The 15008-nt window shown below is 38.7% G+C and overlaps 2 protein-coding genes across 4 annotated transcripts in view; one reads left to right on the top strand and one right to left on the bottom strand.

Annotated features, from left to right (window-relative positions):
• Positions 1–2839, top strand: part of QPCT (glutaminyl-peptide cyclotransferase) — a 30957-nt gene extending 28118 nt beyond the window's left edge. Inside the window, exon 7 of one of the 2 annotated variants that reach the window (XM_074948973.1) lies at positions 1063–2839. In XM_074948973.1, the coding sequence (XP_074805074.1) occupies positions 1063–1208 (146 nt within the window). In that variant the 3' untranslated portion in view covers positions 1209–2839. The remainder of the gene's footprint in view (positions 1–1062) is intronic. The other variant, XM_074948974.1, reaches the window with a different exon arrangement.
• Positions 2840–9116: 6277 nt separating this feature from the next.
• The window catches only part of SLC30A6 (solute carrier family 30 member 6), a 38444-nt gene continuing 32552 nt past the window's right edge, over positions 9117–15008 (bottom strand). The window contains exons 10-14 of one of the 2 annotated variants that reach the window (XM_074948971.1): positions 14331–14450; positions 13888–13990; positions 13437–13484; positions 12710–12778; positions 9117–10682 (exon numbers count right to left, since the gene is read on the bottom strand). In XM_074948971.1, the coding sequence (XP_074805072.1) occupies positions 10185–10682; positions 12710–12778; positions 13437–13484; positions 13888–13990; positions 14331–14450 (838 nt within the window). In that variant the 3' untranslated portion in view covers positions 9117–10184. The remainder of the gene's footprint in view (positions 10683–12709; positions 12779–13436; positions 13485–13887; positions 13991–14330; positions 14451–15008) is intronic. The other variant, XM_074948972.1, reaches the window with a different exon arrangement.

The raw sequence follows: 15008 nt of genomic DNA, 5'->3' as shown, positions 1-15008 counted from the left end.
TAGCTTAGGTCTGGTCTACACTTGGGGGGGAGAAGGGGGAATTGATCCAAGTTACACAACTGCAATGTAGCTGAAGTTGACGTACTTCGATCTACTCACCGCAGTGTCTTCACTGCGGTGAGTTGAAAGCTGCTGCTCCCCTGTCAACACTGCTGCGCCTCTTGCTCCAGTGCAGTACTGGAGTCGACGGGAGAGTGCTCAGCGGTCAATTTATCATGTCTAGACTAGACAGGATAAATCGACCCCCGCTGGATCAATCGCTGCCTGTTGATCCTGTAATGTGGATAAGCCCTTAGTGTAACAAAGGGTGCTCCATTTTACAAGGCAGTAATGGGGTAAGTAAGTCATCCTAACCAATCCCCATCAGGGAACTGGAAAATTGCTATGTAGAACAGAGCAACACTAACATTACGGTACAATAGGCCCATTCAGGGTTGCCCTGGGGGAAAGCTACAGTGCTACAATGCGTCCTTCTCCGTAGCTCTCAGGTCAGCACAGTAGGAGCATGACTGCAAGGTTGAGAGCTGCTATGACAGTCCAACCACAACTATTGTCACAAGTATTTTTAAAAAGAGCACTGGGAAGGAAAGACTATTTTAGGAATCAGAGGGGTAGCCATGTTAGTCTGTATCCACAAAAACAATGAGGAGTTCAGTGACACCTTACAGACTAACAGAAGATTCCCTTCTCCTCATGTGTCAGTATATTTAGGTCTGCATCTGTAACTTTTACTCCATACATCCGAAGAAGTGGGGTTTTTTACCCATGAAAGCTTATGCCCAAATAAATCTGTTAGTCTTTAAGGTATCACCGGACGCCTTGTTAATTTTAGGAATTGTACAGTGTAAGTGGTGAGCTTCTGTAGTCACAAGCTGGGTAAGAGGAACAGTGGAAGGAAGCTGTGGAGATACCAGTTTGTTATGGAGTCACTGTCTTGAGTAATAGTCTGACTGTAGCCCTGGATTCCAAATGGTTTAGCGGCTCCACTTGTACAGTAATGCATGCTAATTTACTCACCCAAAAGGCTTGTGTACTATCTCCAAATTCCATCCTCTCTTTCAGGAGTTCAAGTTCTTCACTTGATCCCATCTCCTTTCCCTAAGGTTTGGCACACCATGGACGACAATGAACAAAACCTCAACAAACCCACCGTTGACAACCTCAACAAAATTCTACAAGTGTTTGTGCTAGAATATCTCAATCTGTGATAGCACAGTGGCTCTGAAGCACTGCTCTGTTTTAAATACTGCTACCAGCCCCAAGCATCAAGTTCTTAATCATCTCTTACCAGGAGCTAACTGTGATGGAGAGCATTAAAGGCAAAGCATGGTGTGGTGACAACTCTGGTTAGTCAGAGGTCAGCTGTCTTTGGCTGCATAGTCCAGTTAAGTCAGATAAAAATGCCTTTAAACAAGAGTTGTCAGCCTGGAAAGAACTTGGTCCTCCCCATCTGACCTGAGAAGAGAGAAGGGAAACCTGAATTTTTACATGTCACTATCACTGTTTTTAGTCCAGACATTAATACTAAACAGAATCCAGATCCTGAATTCAAATACTTCCTAGGTTAGGGTTTAGCTGCAGTTTTTATAGAGTAACTTTTAAAGTCCAAAGATGGAAATTCAGAACTCATTACCAACCATAAGTGTTCAGATTATGCCTGTTTTGAGAATGGTGTGGAACTACCCCACCCCAGAAAGAGCTTCCAGAATTTCTGTCATGCCGAGTGAAGCACGCTTAAAACAACAGAGCTTGTGCTTAATCCCTGAGAAGCAGAGAAAGGACCATAAATATTGTCTTCTCCTGTCCTATCCTTTGTGAGCTGGTAGGTTTGTGCTCAAGGTGGGGGCACGAACTACAACTATGCCCTGCCCTTGCACAGGGATGTAAGATAAGAGTGGATATTGGGAGGGAGGGAAGAGCAGAGTTCCTGCACATACTACGTAGCGTCAACCACAGTTTGTCCCAAAATAAATAAGCCCTTGCAGAACCCACTAGGGAGGGAGGTATTGCAGCACAAAGCAAAATCAGAACTGATCACATTTTAATTGTGTGCATTTTTTAAACTACAGGATTTTAAAAATATTGTTAAATACAATGCAAGATGTAGACTAGTGGCACTTATGAAATAAGCATTACAGTAGGTGTAAGGGTCCAAAGAATGAGAGTCTAAACACCACACAGTGAGGAACAAAAACATCCCAAGAGTGATAACAATTGTCAGGGCACTGGCCTGTATTTTAGATTTTATACAAATAAGCTTTTCTAAAGCTAAGACCAATATTTCCATAACTTCAAATTCCAATAGAAACTTTAAAGGCACTGAACATTTCTTTGCAGTGTTTGCAACCCAAAGTTGCAGCATTGTGCTATTATGAGAATCTGAAAATGACATTTTGATCTTTTATTTTCATTGTCCAAATTGAGAGAAATGCAAAAGGTCAAAACAGCACAAGATGGATTTTAAATAATTTTCAATTTTAATCATTTAAGTCACTGTTTGTAACAGTGGCAAGAATTGTTTTTTTTTTTAATTAGATTTTTAAACTTTATATCCTCCTATTAAGATGCAATAACCTGGATGCATTCTCTAAAACAGAGCACAATCAACTTCAAAGTTAGATAAACATATATTTAAGTAAATGTACAATAAAAGTTGTCATATTAATAAAAATTATTTTGAGTCTTTGCTAGTGTGTGTGTTTTACAGGTTTGGAGAGAACAATTTTAAGTTATAATCATTTGAGGTTTTAACAAGAGGTTTTAACAAGAGTGATGTTACACTAAGACACCTATACAATGCCACTAGGCAGAGAAAAAGTATTAACAAAAAGGAAAGATACAGAAACTGCCATGAGTTTAAAGGCTTCTAAGTTATTAATTTTTAAAAAGTGGTTTTTCTGTGGTTTCATGCTCTGCAAGGCCTCTGAAAACAAAATGTATTGGCATTTGTAACATGTATGACATATGTGGAGTTAGATGCTGTTACTAAGAAACTGCCTGAAATTATAAATTCCTACAAGTCTATTCATTGTTTTACACAAACTCACCCACAAAAATTTACTCCTGTCTGAAGTGTGACCTACAAAATCAGTATGGAGCATTTTAGGGTCCCCACTGCTCCCGAGGAAAGTGCTACACTTTTATCCCTTTGTCGCTAGAAGACATCACCAGCTTTATGAAGTGTCTGAGGTTTCCTCTGGAAGATAAATTTGCATTCAGTTTGCTAAGGGCAACTGTATGTCCCGTTTTGGACAGGACAGTCCCTTTTTTAAGCCCTGGCCCGGCTGTCCTGACTTTTTTGGCAAAACTGGGCATTTGTCCCATTCGCTCTTGCCAACTGATCATAAGCTTGCAAGAGCAAACGGAACAAATGCCCAGTTTTACCAAAAAACGTGCGGTGCGACCCATAGCAGGGCATAGAGGAACGTGCAGTGGGGAGATGACTCGGGCAAGTGGCTTGGGCCAGGCCAACCCCACATGAGAGGGGTTGGGCAAGCAGCTCAGGCCAGCCCTGCATGGGCTGAGGGGTGAGCAGTGCAGGCCGAGGGGGATTTGCGGCTCGGGGCAGCCCCACATGGGTCTGGAGGGTAAACGGCTTGAGCCGGCCCCATGAAGGTGGAGAGGAGCAGCTCAGCCCAGCAGCGCATTGAGGTGGGGGGGGGAAGTGGCTCGGGCAAGCGCCTGGTATCAGTGCCATGCAGCAGGGAGGTACACAGGGCTCGGGCCAGCCTGGGAGTAGGGAAGGGAGTCCTCAGGCTAGCCGCAGGCAGTGTCCCTTTTTCCCTTTTGAAATACATGGTCACCTTAACTTTGCTACCAGCTCCCTATTTAGGGCCTGAACTGAAAGGCACTGAGCAGATACAGATCTCATTGACTTCAATGGGTTGTGATAGCTCAGCTCTGGGAGTGAGACTATTCTTGGCCATGACAAGAAGGTCCAGTGGTTCAGGAAACTCTCCTTCCCTGGGCTCATAAGAGAACCAGGGACCCTCCCTAAAGAGTTTCCAGTCCCTGGAACTCATCAAAAGAGGCTTACCTGGAATGGCACAAGTCTCAGATCCAGGATGGAGGAAGGCCTCAGAAAAGGAAATGGCCCACAGTGCAACTGGAAGAGAGCAGGTGCTGGAAGGCATGAGTGACCCAGAACAATAAGAGCCTAGACGGCAGCTAAAAACCACAGACTTAGCCAGAGGAAACCCTAAATTGACTGACAAATCAAATTGAGGTGGGGTCTCATTGGTCCAATCAGACAGACACCCAGAGAAAAAAAAACAACACTTGGTAGAAGAAAGTCAGGGTCATCACTTACCATTGCCTCAGAAGACAAATGGCAGGAACTTGGTGGTGGAGCCAATTCAGAGCACATTGGAAACAGTTAGTCTTTGTATAAAAGATCTGTCATCGGGACAACATCTCCCCTTCCCTATCTGCATGGCAAATACTGTGCCCATGTGGGACACAGCAAGGATGAAGAACTCCAGGCCATCTGCTGATCCACAACTTGTAAAATTGCTGATTGGACCTCCTTCTTGGATAGAGCTACCACCAGTCAGTCTCCTAAATATGACAGTTCTTGAATCTTTGGTTCCTGTAGGGATGCAGTGGCTGCTACCAGAGCCTTTGTTATAACCAGCACCACACACACTTTTTCAAAGACGGAAAAGCACTAAGTATCGTTACACAAAGGATCTCTCTCTGATGACAACGTATTACTTTACTTGTATTGCAGTCAGTAATGCATAGGAGCCCCAGTTATGGACCAGAACCCCATCCTTGTAGGAACTCTATCCACAAACAAAAAAAGACTGTCCCCAAGAATTTACAATCTCTCAGATCCAGTCAGGCCATACAATTTGCTTACTTCCATTGCAGCACTCACTGCCCTGTGAGATTGCATTTGAAGCGGATTTACTGGTTAACCCAGAATCCTCTGCTAGGTGGAATTATAGAATATCAGGGTTGGAAGGGACTTCAGGAGATCATCTAGTCCAAACCCCCTGCTCAAAGCAGGACCAAACCCCAATTTTTGCCCCAGATCCCTAAATGGCCCCCTCAAGGATTGAACTCACAACGCTGGGTTTAGCAGGCCAATGCTCAAACCACTAAGCTATCCCTCCCTGCCAGCCTCCTCTGTACAACAAAATACAGTCCACACAAACCCTGGATGATAGCCTGCTAGGGTAGCAGCCTCATGGCCATGAGCGTGAATACAATTAAAATCAGCATGTCCCATTTAATGTACACAGATACTTGCTTTTTTGTGTGATTAGATACCAAACACACTGATTGTGACCAGCTAACAGTGAAATTTAAAATACAATTAGCAAAGGCAAAAGGATGACAAAAATCTTGTATCAGAAGTGTCTTATATAAAGTCATTTTCAAAATATATACATTCAATTCTGTTAATAATCTACATGACTGTGAAAACTAAAAGACCATCTATTATGCGATTCAATCATCAATCGACATACAAGGTAATGACAGAATTGTTTACACAAGTTATGTTTTTCTCTATTTTTAAGAATCATAATTGCCTTTAATTTGTTTCCTCACATCGACAGATTTTAAAGATAGAAGTCAAATTATTTTTTCTAATTTTACTCTATCCTGATTCTACACATATTATGAACATATGTACAACAGTCAGCTGAAGAGCTGTATTTCTATTAGAGCCTGTTACCTGCACGTCTGTGGTATGTGTAGTAAAGCAGCAATTCAAAAATACTTGTTAAATGTAGTAATATTGCACAGTTCAGTAAAAATACTAAATCTCTCATGGGAAGCTGTGGATTCAATTCTCTTTTGGGGCTTTAAATCTAATGCGTCTTCAATTTAAAGTGTGGCTTCTACTAAAAGCAAGCAAACAGATGCAATGAATACAATAGATATATTTCACAAAAATGAAAAAAAAATCAATGTAACAAGTAGAGACAATTCTTAAACGTAGCTAAAGTATTATACTGTAAAGAACAGTTTTTATGTTGCTAAAACTGCTATATTGAGGGTGATAGAACGTAGGCTTAAGAAGTACAAAGGGCCTGTTTAATATCCTCTGTACTGGGGTGAATTTTACCCTAAATGTATGCAACTTCTATTAAAAACTGCATAATGAAGGTGAGGTTACTAAACAAAGGCGATTATTGAACCAAGGGTTCTTCTAGATGAAAATATACACTACTACAAAGTTCACTAGCACTAGGTTATGCTTGGTTTCCAGATACCATTATACTTTCTAACACTTTACTGAGCTGAGTGTCTGTCATTCATTCATCGGCTAGGAAAAGTAGGTCAGGTCTACACTACACACTTACTTTGGTACAACTACATCACTCAGGAGCGTGAAAAATCCACACCCAAGTGACAGTTATGCCAACCGTAACCCCCTATGGAGACAGTGCTATGTTGACAGGAGAGCTTCTCCCACCGACACAGCAACCTCCTCTTGCGGAGGTGGAGTTATTAAGCTGACTGAAGAGCTCTCTCCCGTCCGCTTAGAGTATCTTCACCAGAAGCGCTACAGTCACGCAGCTGTGCCGATGCAAGTTTGTAGTATAGGCCTGTCCTAAAAGTTAGATCCCATCTGTAACTCATGTGAAAATGTACTCTATAGCTGTGGTTCTCAGCAGATGGGCCCCAGGCAGTCCCCACCAAAGTACTGTTCTACAGAACACTTTTTTTTTCTCCCCTGGGAAGCCCTCATCCATGTGTCTGAGTGGACTGATGTGAGTAATGAGGGGATAAAGTGAAAATGATTTCTTTGTGTGTGGAATGGCAAAACTCCACAACTAGTGAAGATTTAAGCTCTGGGGAAGTGTTTGTTTCTTAACTTAATCAGCTCTGGAAGACAAAGGCCTTTATCCTTCTGGTCAAACACATTATCTTCAGATAACATCTGATTAGATTTCAACTTGTGGGTCACCTAGATACTGACTATGGTGATTGGTGTTCTATAAATATATAAGATGGGTGGACTAATTTGGTGAGCACACAAGCTAGCAAAGGGAGAGCCTCCGTGCCGAGGATAGTGGGAGGGACAAGTCTGTGTATGGTGAGCTGGGTGGCAAGAGATGACATAAATGGGCAACCTGTTTGTGTAGAGCTGAGAGATGAAGAAGACAATGTAGAGACCACTTGTCTCTGGGGAGCTGAATGGTGTGGAAGACAATAGGAGCAAGAGAAATAATAAAAAGCAATATTGCCAGAAGGCCCTTCTACAGGATCATCATAGCAAAGGGGAAATGGGAAGGTGAAAAAGGAGGAGCCCTTTTGGGATGCACTTTTGGACCCTGGAGGAACATGGCTATATGCATATTTATTAGGGATGTCAAGCAATTAAAAAATAAATTGTGCAATTAAAAAAAATCAATCGTGATTAATTGCACTGTTAAATAATAAAAAACATTTAAATATTTTTGGATGTTTTCTACATTTTCAAATACATTGATTTCAATTACAACACAGAATAAAAAGTGTACAGTGCTCACTGTGTATTTTTTTATTACAAATATTTGCACTGTAAGAAATAGTATTTTTCAATTCACCTAATACAAGTTCTGTCGTGCAATCTATTTTGAAAGTTAAACTTACAAATGTAGAATTATGTACAAAAATTACATTCAAAACAATGTAAAACTTTAGAGCCAACAAGTTCACTCAGTCCTATTTCTTGTTCAGCCAATTGCTCAGACAAACAAGTTTGTTTACATTTGCAGGAGATAATGCTGCCCGCTTCTTGTTTACAGTCATCTGAAAATGAGAACAGGCCTTTGCATGGCACTCTTGCAGCCAGTGTCGCAAGATATTTACGTGCCAGATGCGCTAAAGATTCATATTCCCTTGATGTGTCAACCACCATTCCAGAGGACGTGTCCATGCTCATGATGGGTTCTGCTCGATAATGATCCAAAGCAGTGCAGACTGATGCATTTTCATTTTCATCATCTGAATCAATCAGATACCACCAGCAGAAGGTTGATTTTCTTTTTTGGTTGTTTGGGTTCTGTAGTTTCTGCATTGGAGCATTGCTCTTTTAAGACTTCTGAAAGGATGCTTCACTCTTCCTCTCTCAGATTTTGGAAGGCATTTCAGATTCTTAAACCTTGGGTCAAGTGTGGTTATTAGAAATCTCACATTGGTACCTTCTTTGCATTTTGTCAAATCTGCAGCGAAAGTGTTCTTAAAATGTAACAACATATGCTGAGTCATCATCTGAGACTGCTATAACATGAAACATATGGCAGAATGCGGGTAAAACAGAACAAGAGATGTACAATTCTCCCCCAAGGAATTCAGTCACAAATTTAATTAACGCTTTTTTTTTTTTTTTTTTTTTAAACAAGCGTCATCAGCATGGAAGCATGTCCTCTGGAATGGTGGCCAAAGCATGAAAGGGTATACGAATGTTTAGCATATCTGGCACATAAAATACCATGCAATGCCGGCTACAAAAGTGCCATGCGAAAGTCTATTCTCACTTTCTGGTGAAATTGTAAATAAGAAGCAGGCAGCATTATCTCCCGTAAAGGTAAGCAAACTTGTTTGGCTTAGCAATTGACTGAACAAAGGGTAGGACTGAGTGGGCTTCCAGGCTCTAAAGTTTTACATTGTTTTGTTTGTGAGTGCAGTTATGTAACAACAAAAAATCTACATTTGTAAATTGCACTTTCATGATAAAGAGATTGCACTGCAGTACTTGTATGAGGTGAATTAAAAATACTGTTTATTTTATCATTTTTACAGTGCAAATATTTGTAATAAAAATATAAAGTGAGCACTGTACACTTTGTATTCTGTGTTGTAATAGAAATCAATATATTTGAAAATGTAGAAAAACATTCAAAAATATTTAATAAATTTAAATTGGTATCCTATTGTTTAACCATGCAATTAAAACTGCGATTAATCACGATTAATTTTTTAAATCGCGATTAATTTTTGAGTTAATCGCATGAGTTAACTGCGATTAATTGACAGCCCTAAAATTTATTAGAAAAAATAGGTAAGTGTACATGAAAATTAGACAGTCATGTTGCCAGTATGGCCCTCAGTACTTAGGGTGACCAGATGTCCCGATTTTTGGGTCTTTTTCTTAAATAGTCTCCTATTACCCCCCACCCCCTGTCCTGATTTTTCATACTTGCTGTCTGGTCACCCTATCAGTACCACAAAAGCAGAGCATCACTGCCATATACTGCGTTCTCTTTTTCAGCACCATTGATATATACTATGCTTGTGAACTAGGTGTATAAATGGTGAACTGTTTTCTGAAGATCTACAGGAGAAATACAAAGTCACAATGGAATGAAAGGGCACTTTCAACAATCTGAAGGACTAGTGGCTTAACAAGAGTGAGCCATCCACTATGCATGCCAAAGCCATTTACCTTGTTCATACTGTTACGGGAGTGGCCATAAGTAAGAAAGAGGTGCTTCTAGAATATGGAGTTTCTAATATTTTATTTCCCAGTATATTGTCATGTAATTTTGCAATTAAATAAAAAAAATACAAATATGAATATGGAACAGTTACAAAAAAAACAGTTGATGACTGCTTTGTACCTCAATAAAATCAACAAGAAATAAAATTTTGAAATAAATGATTCCTTAATGTCAATAAGAAATTTAAAAGCCTTAGTTTTTCCTCATACTGGACAGTAAAATGTGTATTGAGAAAAAAGACTTTTCCAACAGAGGAAAATCTAACTGTGACTTTGCCAAAGATTGATCAAACAGTGATCATAATTTTTAAGAAAAAAAATAACTGAGGCAGAACAGATGAACCACTGCTGTTGCACAATCATTCAGTAAACAATTCAGAAACAATTCGCAGTTGAAAAGAATGGAGGATGCTCTGCCTTCACAATTTTGCTCTCGCATGAAACTATGTTCACGTTATACTTCAGCACATTATTGGAGGAAAAAGAAAGGTGAATAGAAAATTTGCCTGTGAATAAATTCAGTAGCTGTAAAAACTATATGCAAGTTTCACAAGTCTGTCAAGAATTTTTTGCATCATATATACGAACATAAAAAAGTGAAAATGCAATTTAACTGTTTAATGAATATAAACGATTGATCCCAGTAATTTAAAATGGTCTAATGGTTTACAAAGGCTGGGCAATTAAAATAAAAAAAATTAAATCAATACCCTTATGTACAATAAATAACGCAAAATAGAGTTTATTATGGATGGGGTTGACCTCGAGTGCCAGTTCCATATCTGCTTGGGACATGTGTAAAACCAGTCCTGAATCCTTGAGTTGCTCCCATCCCCGGAATTCCAAGTCCTTGATTGAATACACTGCTGTAAGGTACAGATCCATGATTAAGGCCCAAACCATAGGGTCTTGTCTGAGTGTTTAAAAGGATAACTGGGTTCATATTTTTGCCCGGTGTGTTAAAAGAAAATTCTGGAGGTGGGCTGCTAGGTTTAGCTGGAGTGGATGTAACAGGGTTCAAATTATCAGTAGCCTTTAAAGGTGGCATTGGAATAACATGATGATCTGAAAGATTCAACATATTGTTTGCAATAGGCCCAGATGTTAAGGTAGGTCTGATCCAATCATCTTTGAAAATCTGAACAGTCAAAGTAGAGACTAGAGTATACAGTCGATTAGTCACATGAGCAAGTACCATTTGTTCATTAGCATCTCTTCGAATTCGTACATGTACTGATCCAGCCTAGAAAGTGAACCAAAACAAAAACCAACCAGGCTGTTATAAGACTTTTAGGTGGAGATCCTGATTTGCATTAAAACATTTTAGATACAAGGAGCGCTAAAGAGTATCTTATTCTGCACAAAAGTGGAGACTACTGTGAAGCGTCAGTGGAGACGACTGATCAGAGCCACACTTAAGTAATTCCATGATGAGAACAAATTTCCATGAGGCCAAAACACTGGGAATGGTGACAAGCTGAGATTCATTTCTGGGAAATTTAGATTATTAAAACATTATGCACTTGGTGTTAAATATTGTTAACAGTGAAATGAGGGCAGCAGCTGTAACATGACAGGAGCAGATGGAGAGAAGGAGAAGAAAGAACAGTGAAACAAACTCCAAGTTGAGAAAAGTATGTCCTTATGCTGCTGTTGAATGCAAGAGACAACACCTGTAACAGGTGAGCTTGAAGGTAAGGTAAGAACAGCAGCACTGCCACTAACAGTACATAGACTCAGAGCTCTGTGTCTGAAGTGATTACACTACCGGATATAATCTGTGCATGGCGTGTGCCTTTCTGACCCTTACTAATATCTCCCTCTTCCATAACTTGAATAATACTGCAGACAGTATGGGAAACAAAGTTCTGTCCCTCATTTGCCTTTTGCATCCATATCTAACAAAGAATTTGACCTACAGCAAGAGCAGTTAATGGCTGGTTTTCTTTCTGGTAGTATTAACTAGCAAGAGTGTAGGCAGATTTTGGGCAGCACTCCAACTTCCACTGCAGATTGGAAAGTGCTAAGTACAAACAGACAAGCTGAGGTGCAAAGGTTTTGTAAAAATTTGTGGAGAATCCACTGAGTCCAACGTATTCCCACTGCATGACTTCAGTAGTTCAGTAACATCTTGTATTTCAGATAACAGAATAGGTGACTCCAGAGCCTCCCTTTCCTTATCAGCAAATTTGGGTAAGTTAACTTTGGCCAAGAAGCTCATGTTTTCAGGGTATGACATGCTAGAAGAATAAAAAGGAGAGGAAAGTTTTAAAGGACTCTTAATTCCTGGCTGTCATTGAGTACCTGATCCCCCGCTTTAGTTTCAGTAACAATTTCCTTTGTGTGTCCATTTTATATCACAAAAGAAAAAACAGCTGTTAGAAAGCTTTAATAAACTCCATATTTAGCATTTAGGATCTTATTAGGTGCTCCTCTGTAATACAGCAATTCTAGTTCTGTTTTAGGATTGCTAGAGCACATATGGGTCAGTTGAAGAGACCATATTTTCCTTTTCACTTCTCGTAGCTGAGCTTTTTCTTCCTCAGAGACAATGCATATTAACTTCCCATAAGATAAAGCCATAGGAGAATCCCATATCAATTGATTTGGCACTAATCATTGATGACATTTGGAAGAATTTTTAAAAGATCCAAAATGGCAGCTTTACTCCAAAGTTGTTGTTTAAGTCAATGATTACATCAAGAAGATTCAACTCTAACGTCCTCTGACAAGTCTGAAAACTGGTTATCAATGCATGGTTCAAAGCAAAGATTTCATGGAGGGCGCACTTAAAAAAAAAAAATCCTACAAGGACCAAGCTATAATCTAGCCTACAGTAAGACAAGTGCGTGGCTGAGAAACATTTGAATTTGCTGCTAGTGGTATTGTTCTCTTTCTAGATATAAAGTAGTTCTACATTTATGATACTACTCTGAATTGTAATTGCATTTCTTTAGCAAAAGATTGTTATGGTGGATCTGTGACATTATGCTTCTGTATATAACCAAAAATTGTATCTTGTTCAGGGTGGGGGAGAGGATTCCAAGCCTCACTCTAAGTTTTCAGAAAAGTGCTGCAATTAGTGTTTTGTTTTTTTTTTAAAAATCCCCTCAAGCTTTATTTAACAGGAAGGGGGAAAGCTATATTTTATGGCATCTGAATTTCCAAATCCCATTTAAAATAATAAGAGATCTCATTTAATAATTATTTAGCTAAGAGATTAAAGATGTTTCCTTTTTAAAGAATAAGACAATATGGCATAAAACATACCAAAGTACCAAAGCCCAATGTCCAGAAATGCTCATTTCTAACTTCCAAGACACCATCCAAAGTGGAAACCTAATTTAAAATACAAATATGTGGTAAATCATCATTAAAGAAAACATTTCCAGTCTTTTAGAAATGTAGATTGGTTTAGATAGCTGAGCTGTAGATGATACTGTCAATATTTCATTTTGCATTGTGGACTCTCCCTTCAACTAAATTTTCATAAGGGACTTTATTGAAGATGCCACTAAACTCCTATACATATTTATATCCAATGTATTCCAACTACCTACAAATGTGTAATTTCTTCATATAGCAAGACCTGTTTCTTCCCCGACACCCAGGCTCTTTCATGAATGCTTACAATTCCTCTATTTGTTAAAATATAAACGGAAACTCCCTCTTTTATGCCTTCTTAAAATAAATTGTTGCAAACCTTTTCAGTGATAATTTATCAAAGATTGAATATATTTTAAAGAAGATCTGTACCAATTTAGGAATTTGAACCTTTCTATAAGACATATCAACTGTACTGTCTAATTTAGATTGTAAGCTTTATATTTCTTACACACACACACAAAGTGAAAGTGTAGAATTTTCATTTGCAGTCAGATTTATCTTCTGTGGGAGGAACACTTGAAAGACCTGTAGGTTCTCACTATGCACGTTCAGCCTTTGTACTGAACTTCTTTGCTGTGCACCTCATATATCATGTTATACGCTAACTTACCTCTCTAATAAGTTTATCTAGCTGACCAATCACATGTGGTGGGGTTGTCTGAAAATAATCAAAAGAATGTTATAATAAAGACAAACAGATGCTAATTTGGTCCTAATCTTAAAGCTATATTAGCTTTATTATGATCTACAGTCTGCTGCCTTTATAATTTATAGTAGTATAGTCTTTTAAATGTAATTACTTGACTGGGTAGTTTACTAAACTCACAATGCTGATAGTATTTAACAACAGAGCAACAATTCAATCGAAACTATAGGCTGCATCTGTGATTGCTATGATTCCGTGATACAAAGTTGTCTCACGTTACAAATTTCTTCAGAGTTTAATCATGTATCATTTCTTTCTTGTGAACATTTTTCATTTCCATGTTTAATGGTGGATATCATTAAACATGTACATTTTAAAAAAAGTAAAATTAAAACATTTTCTGACACTGTCTCACCTGAAGTAGTACTTTTCCACTGTAGACACTCATAGGATACATGGTACCAAAAGTCATCAAAGCAATAGCGATCGCAGAGGCTGTATCTACAGCAAAATAATTGCTGAAACAAAAAAGGGTAATTTTAAATGACGTGCTTGTTTCCTAGGGTATCTGCAAGCCATATGCCTTTTCTTTTAAATGGCCACCATTGTATAGAGAGAGAGAGAGAAAGAGAGAGAGAACATACAAAAATTCACTAAGCATGTGTTTCTGAAACACACAGCCTTTTAAAAAACAAATGTGTCTCAACAATTTTGGTTCATGTGGTAAGAAGCTGAAATTTCACATGTGACATTTCAACTTCTTACCACATGACCAGTGCTTGCAAACCTAAAAGGAGATTTCCCATGAATTATATCCTAAATACTTATTTTATTTATTTCAATAATTATTATACGTACTTAATTTCAATTAACATATACGTAATGCAAAGAGCAAAAGCACCAGCAAGATCAATCAAGACAAAAGGATTCATTCGTGGAAGGAAGATGCTGCTCAACCCTGGAATGATTCCACATAGACTGCAACAAAACAGAAAAAAGCAATTGTCAGCTAGTTGTTGTGGTAAGTGCTGGAAAACTAGAATTAAAAAGCTACACCTACTACTCCAACATACAATAGACCCACTTTGAGGATCATGTAGATAGGATGATGTTGCTGACTGGATTAAAAGCCTTTTTTTCCTGATGGAAGTTAAATGATCCTCTTTGTGAGCTACAAAGATTAATTATTTTCAGGCCTAGAGCCATTTATGTCTCCTCTTCTTACTCACAATTTGAAATCAAGTGCTTTGTGCATGGAACATTCCTATCTTTTGAATCTGAATTATATTTAAACTCTTTCCCAGTTTTAAATAAAGGTTTCTAATCTCACAAGGAAAAACAGAAGACAAAATTACAGTAAAGTATACTAGAGTAATCAGTCTTTCAGAAAATGTTTCCACAAATTTAAACTGCGATCAAGTGTTATGCCCTTTTTGTTAGCAGATCTGACTGTGTGTCCTAGACTCTTGTTCCGGAAGCCCCTTTAAATATCTGAAAATCACATTTTCCAATCTTTTTTAAAGACTGCTTTCTATG

This window comes from Natator depressus, chromosome 3 (assembly GCF_965152275.1).
Source record: "Natator depressus isolate rNatDep1 chromosome 3, rNatDep2.hap1, whole genome shotgun sequence".
Classification (NCBI taxonomy): Eukaryota; Metazoa; Chordata; order Testudines; family Cheloniidae; genus Natator; species Natator depressus.
Note: the sequence above shows the minus strand (reverse complement) of the source record. Positions and strands in the feature narration are given on the sequence as shown.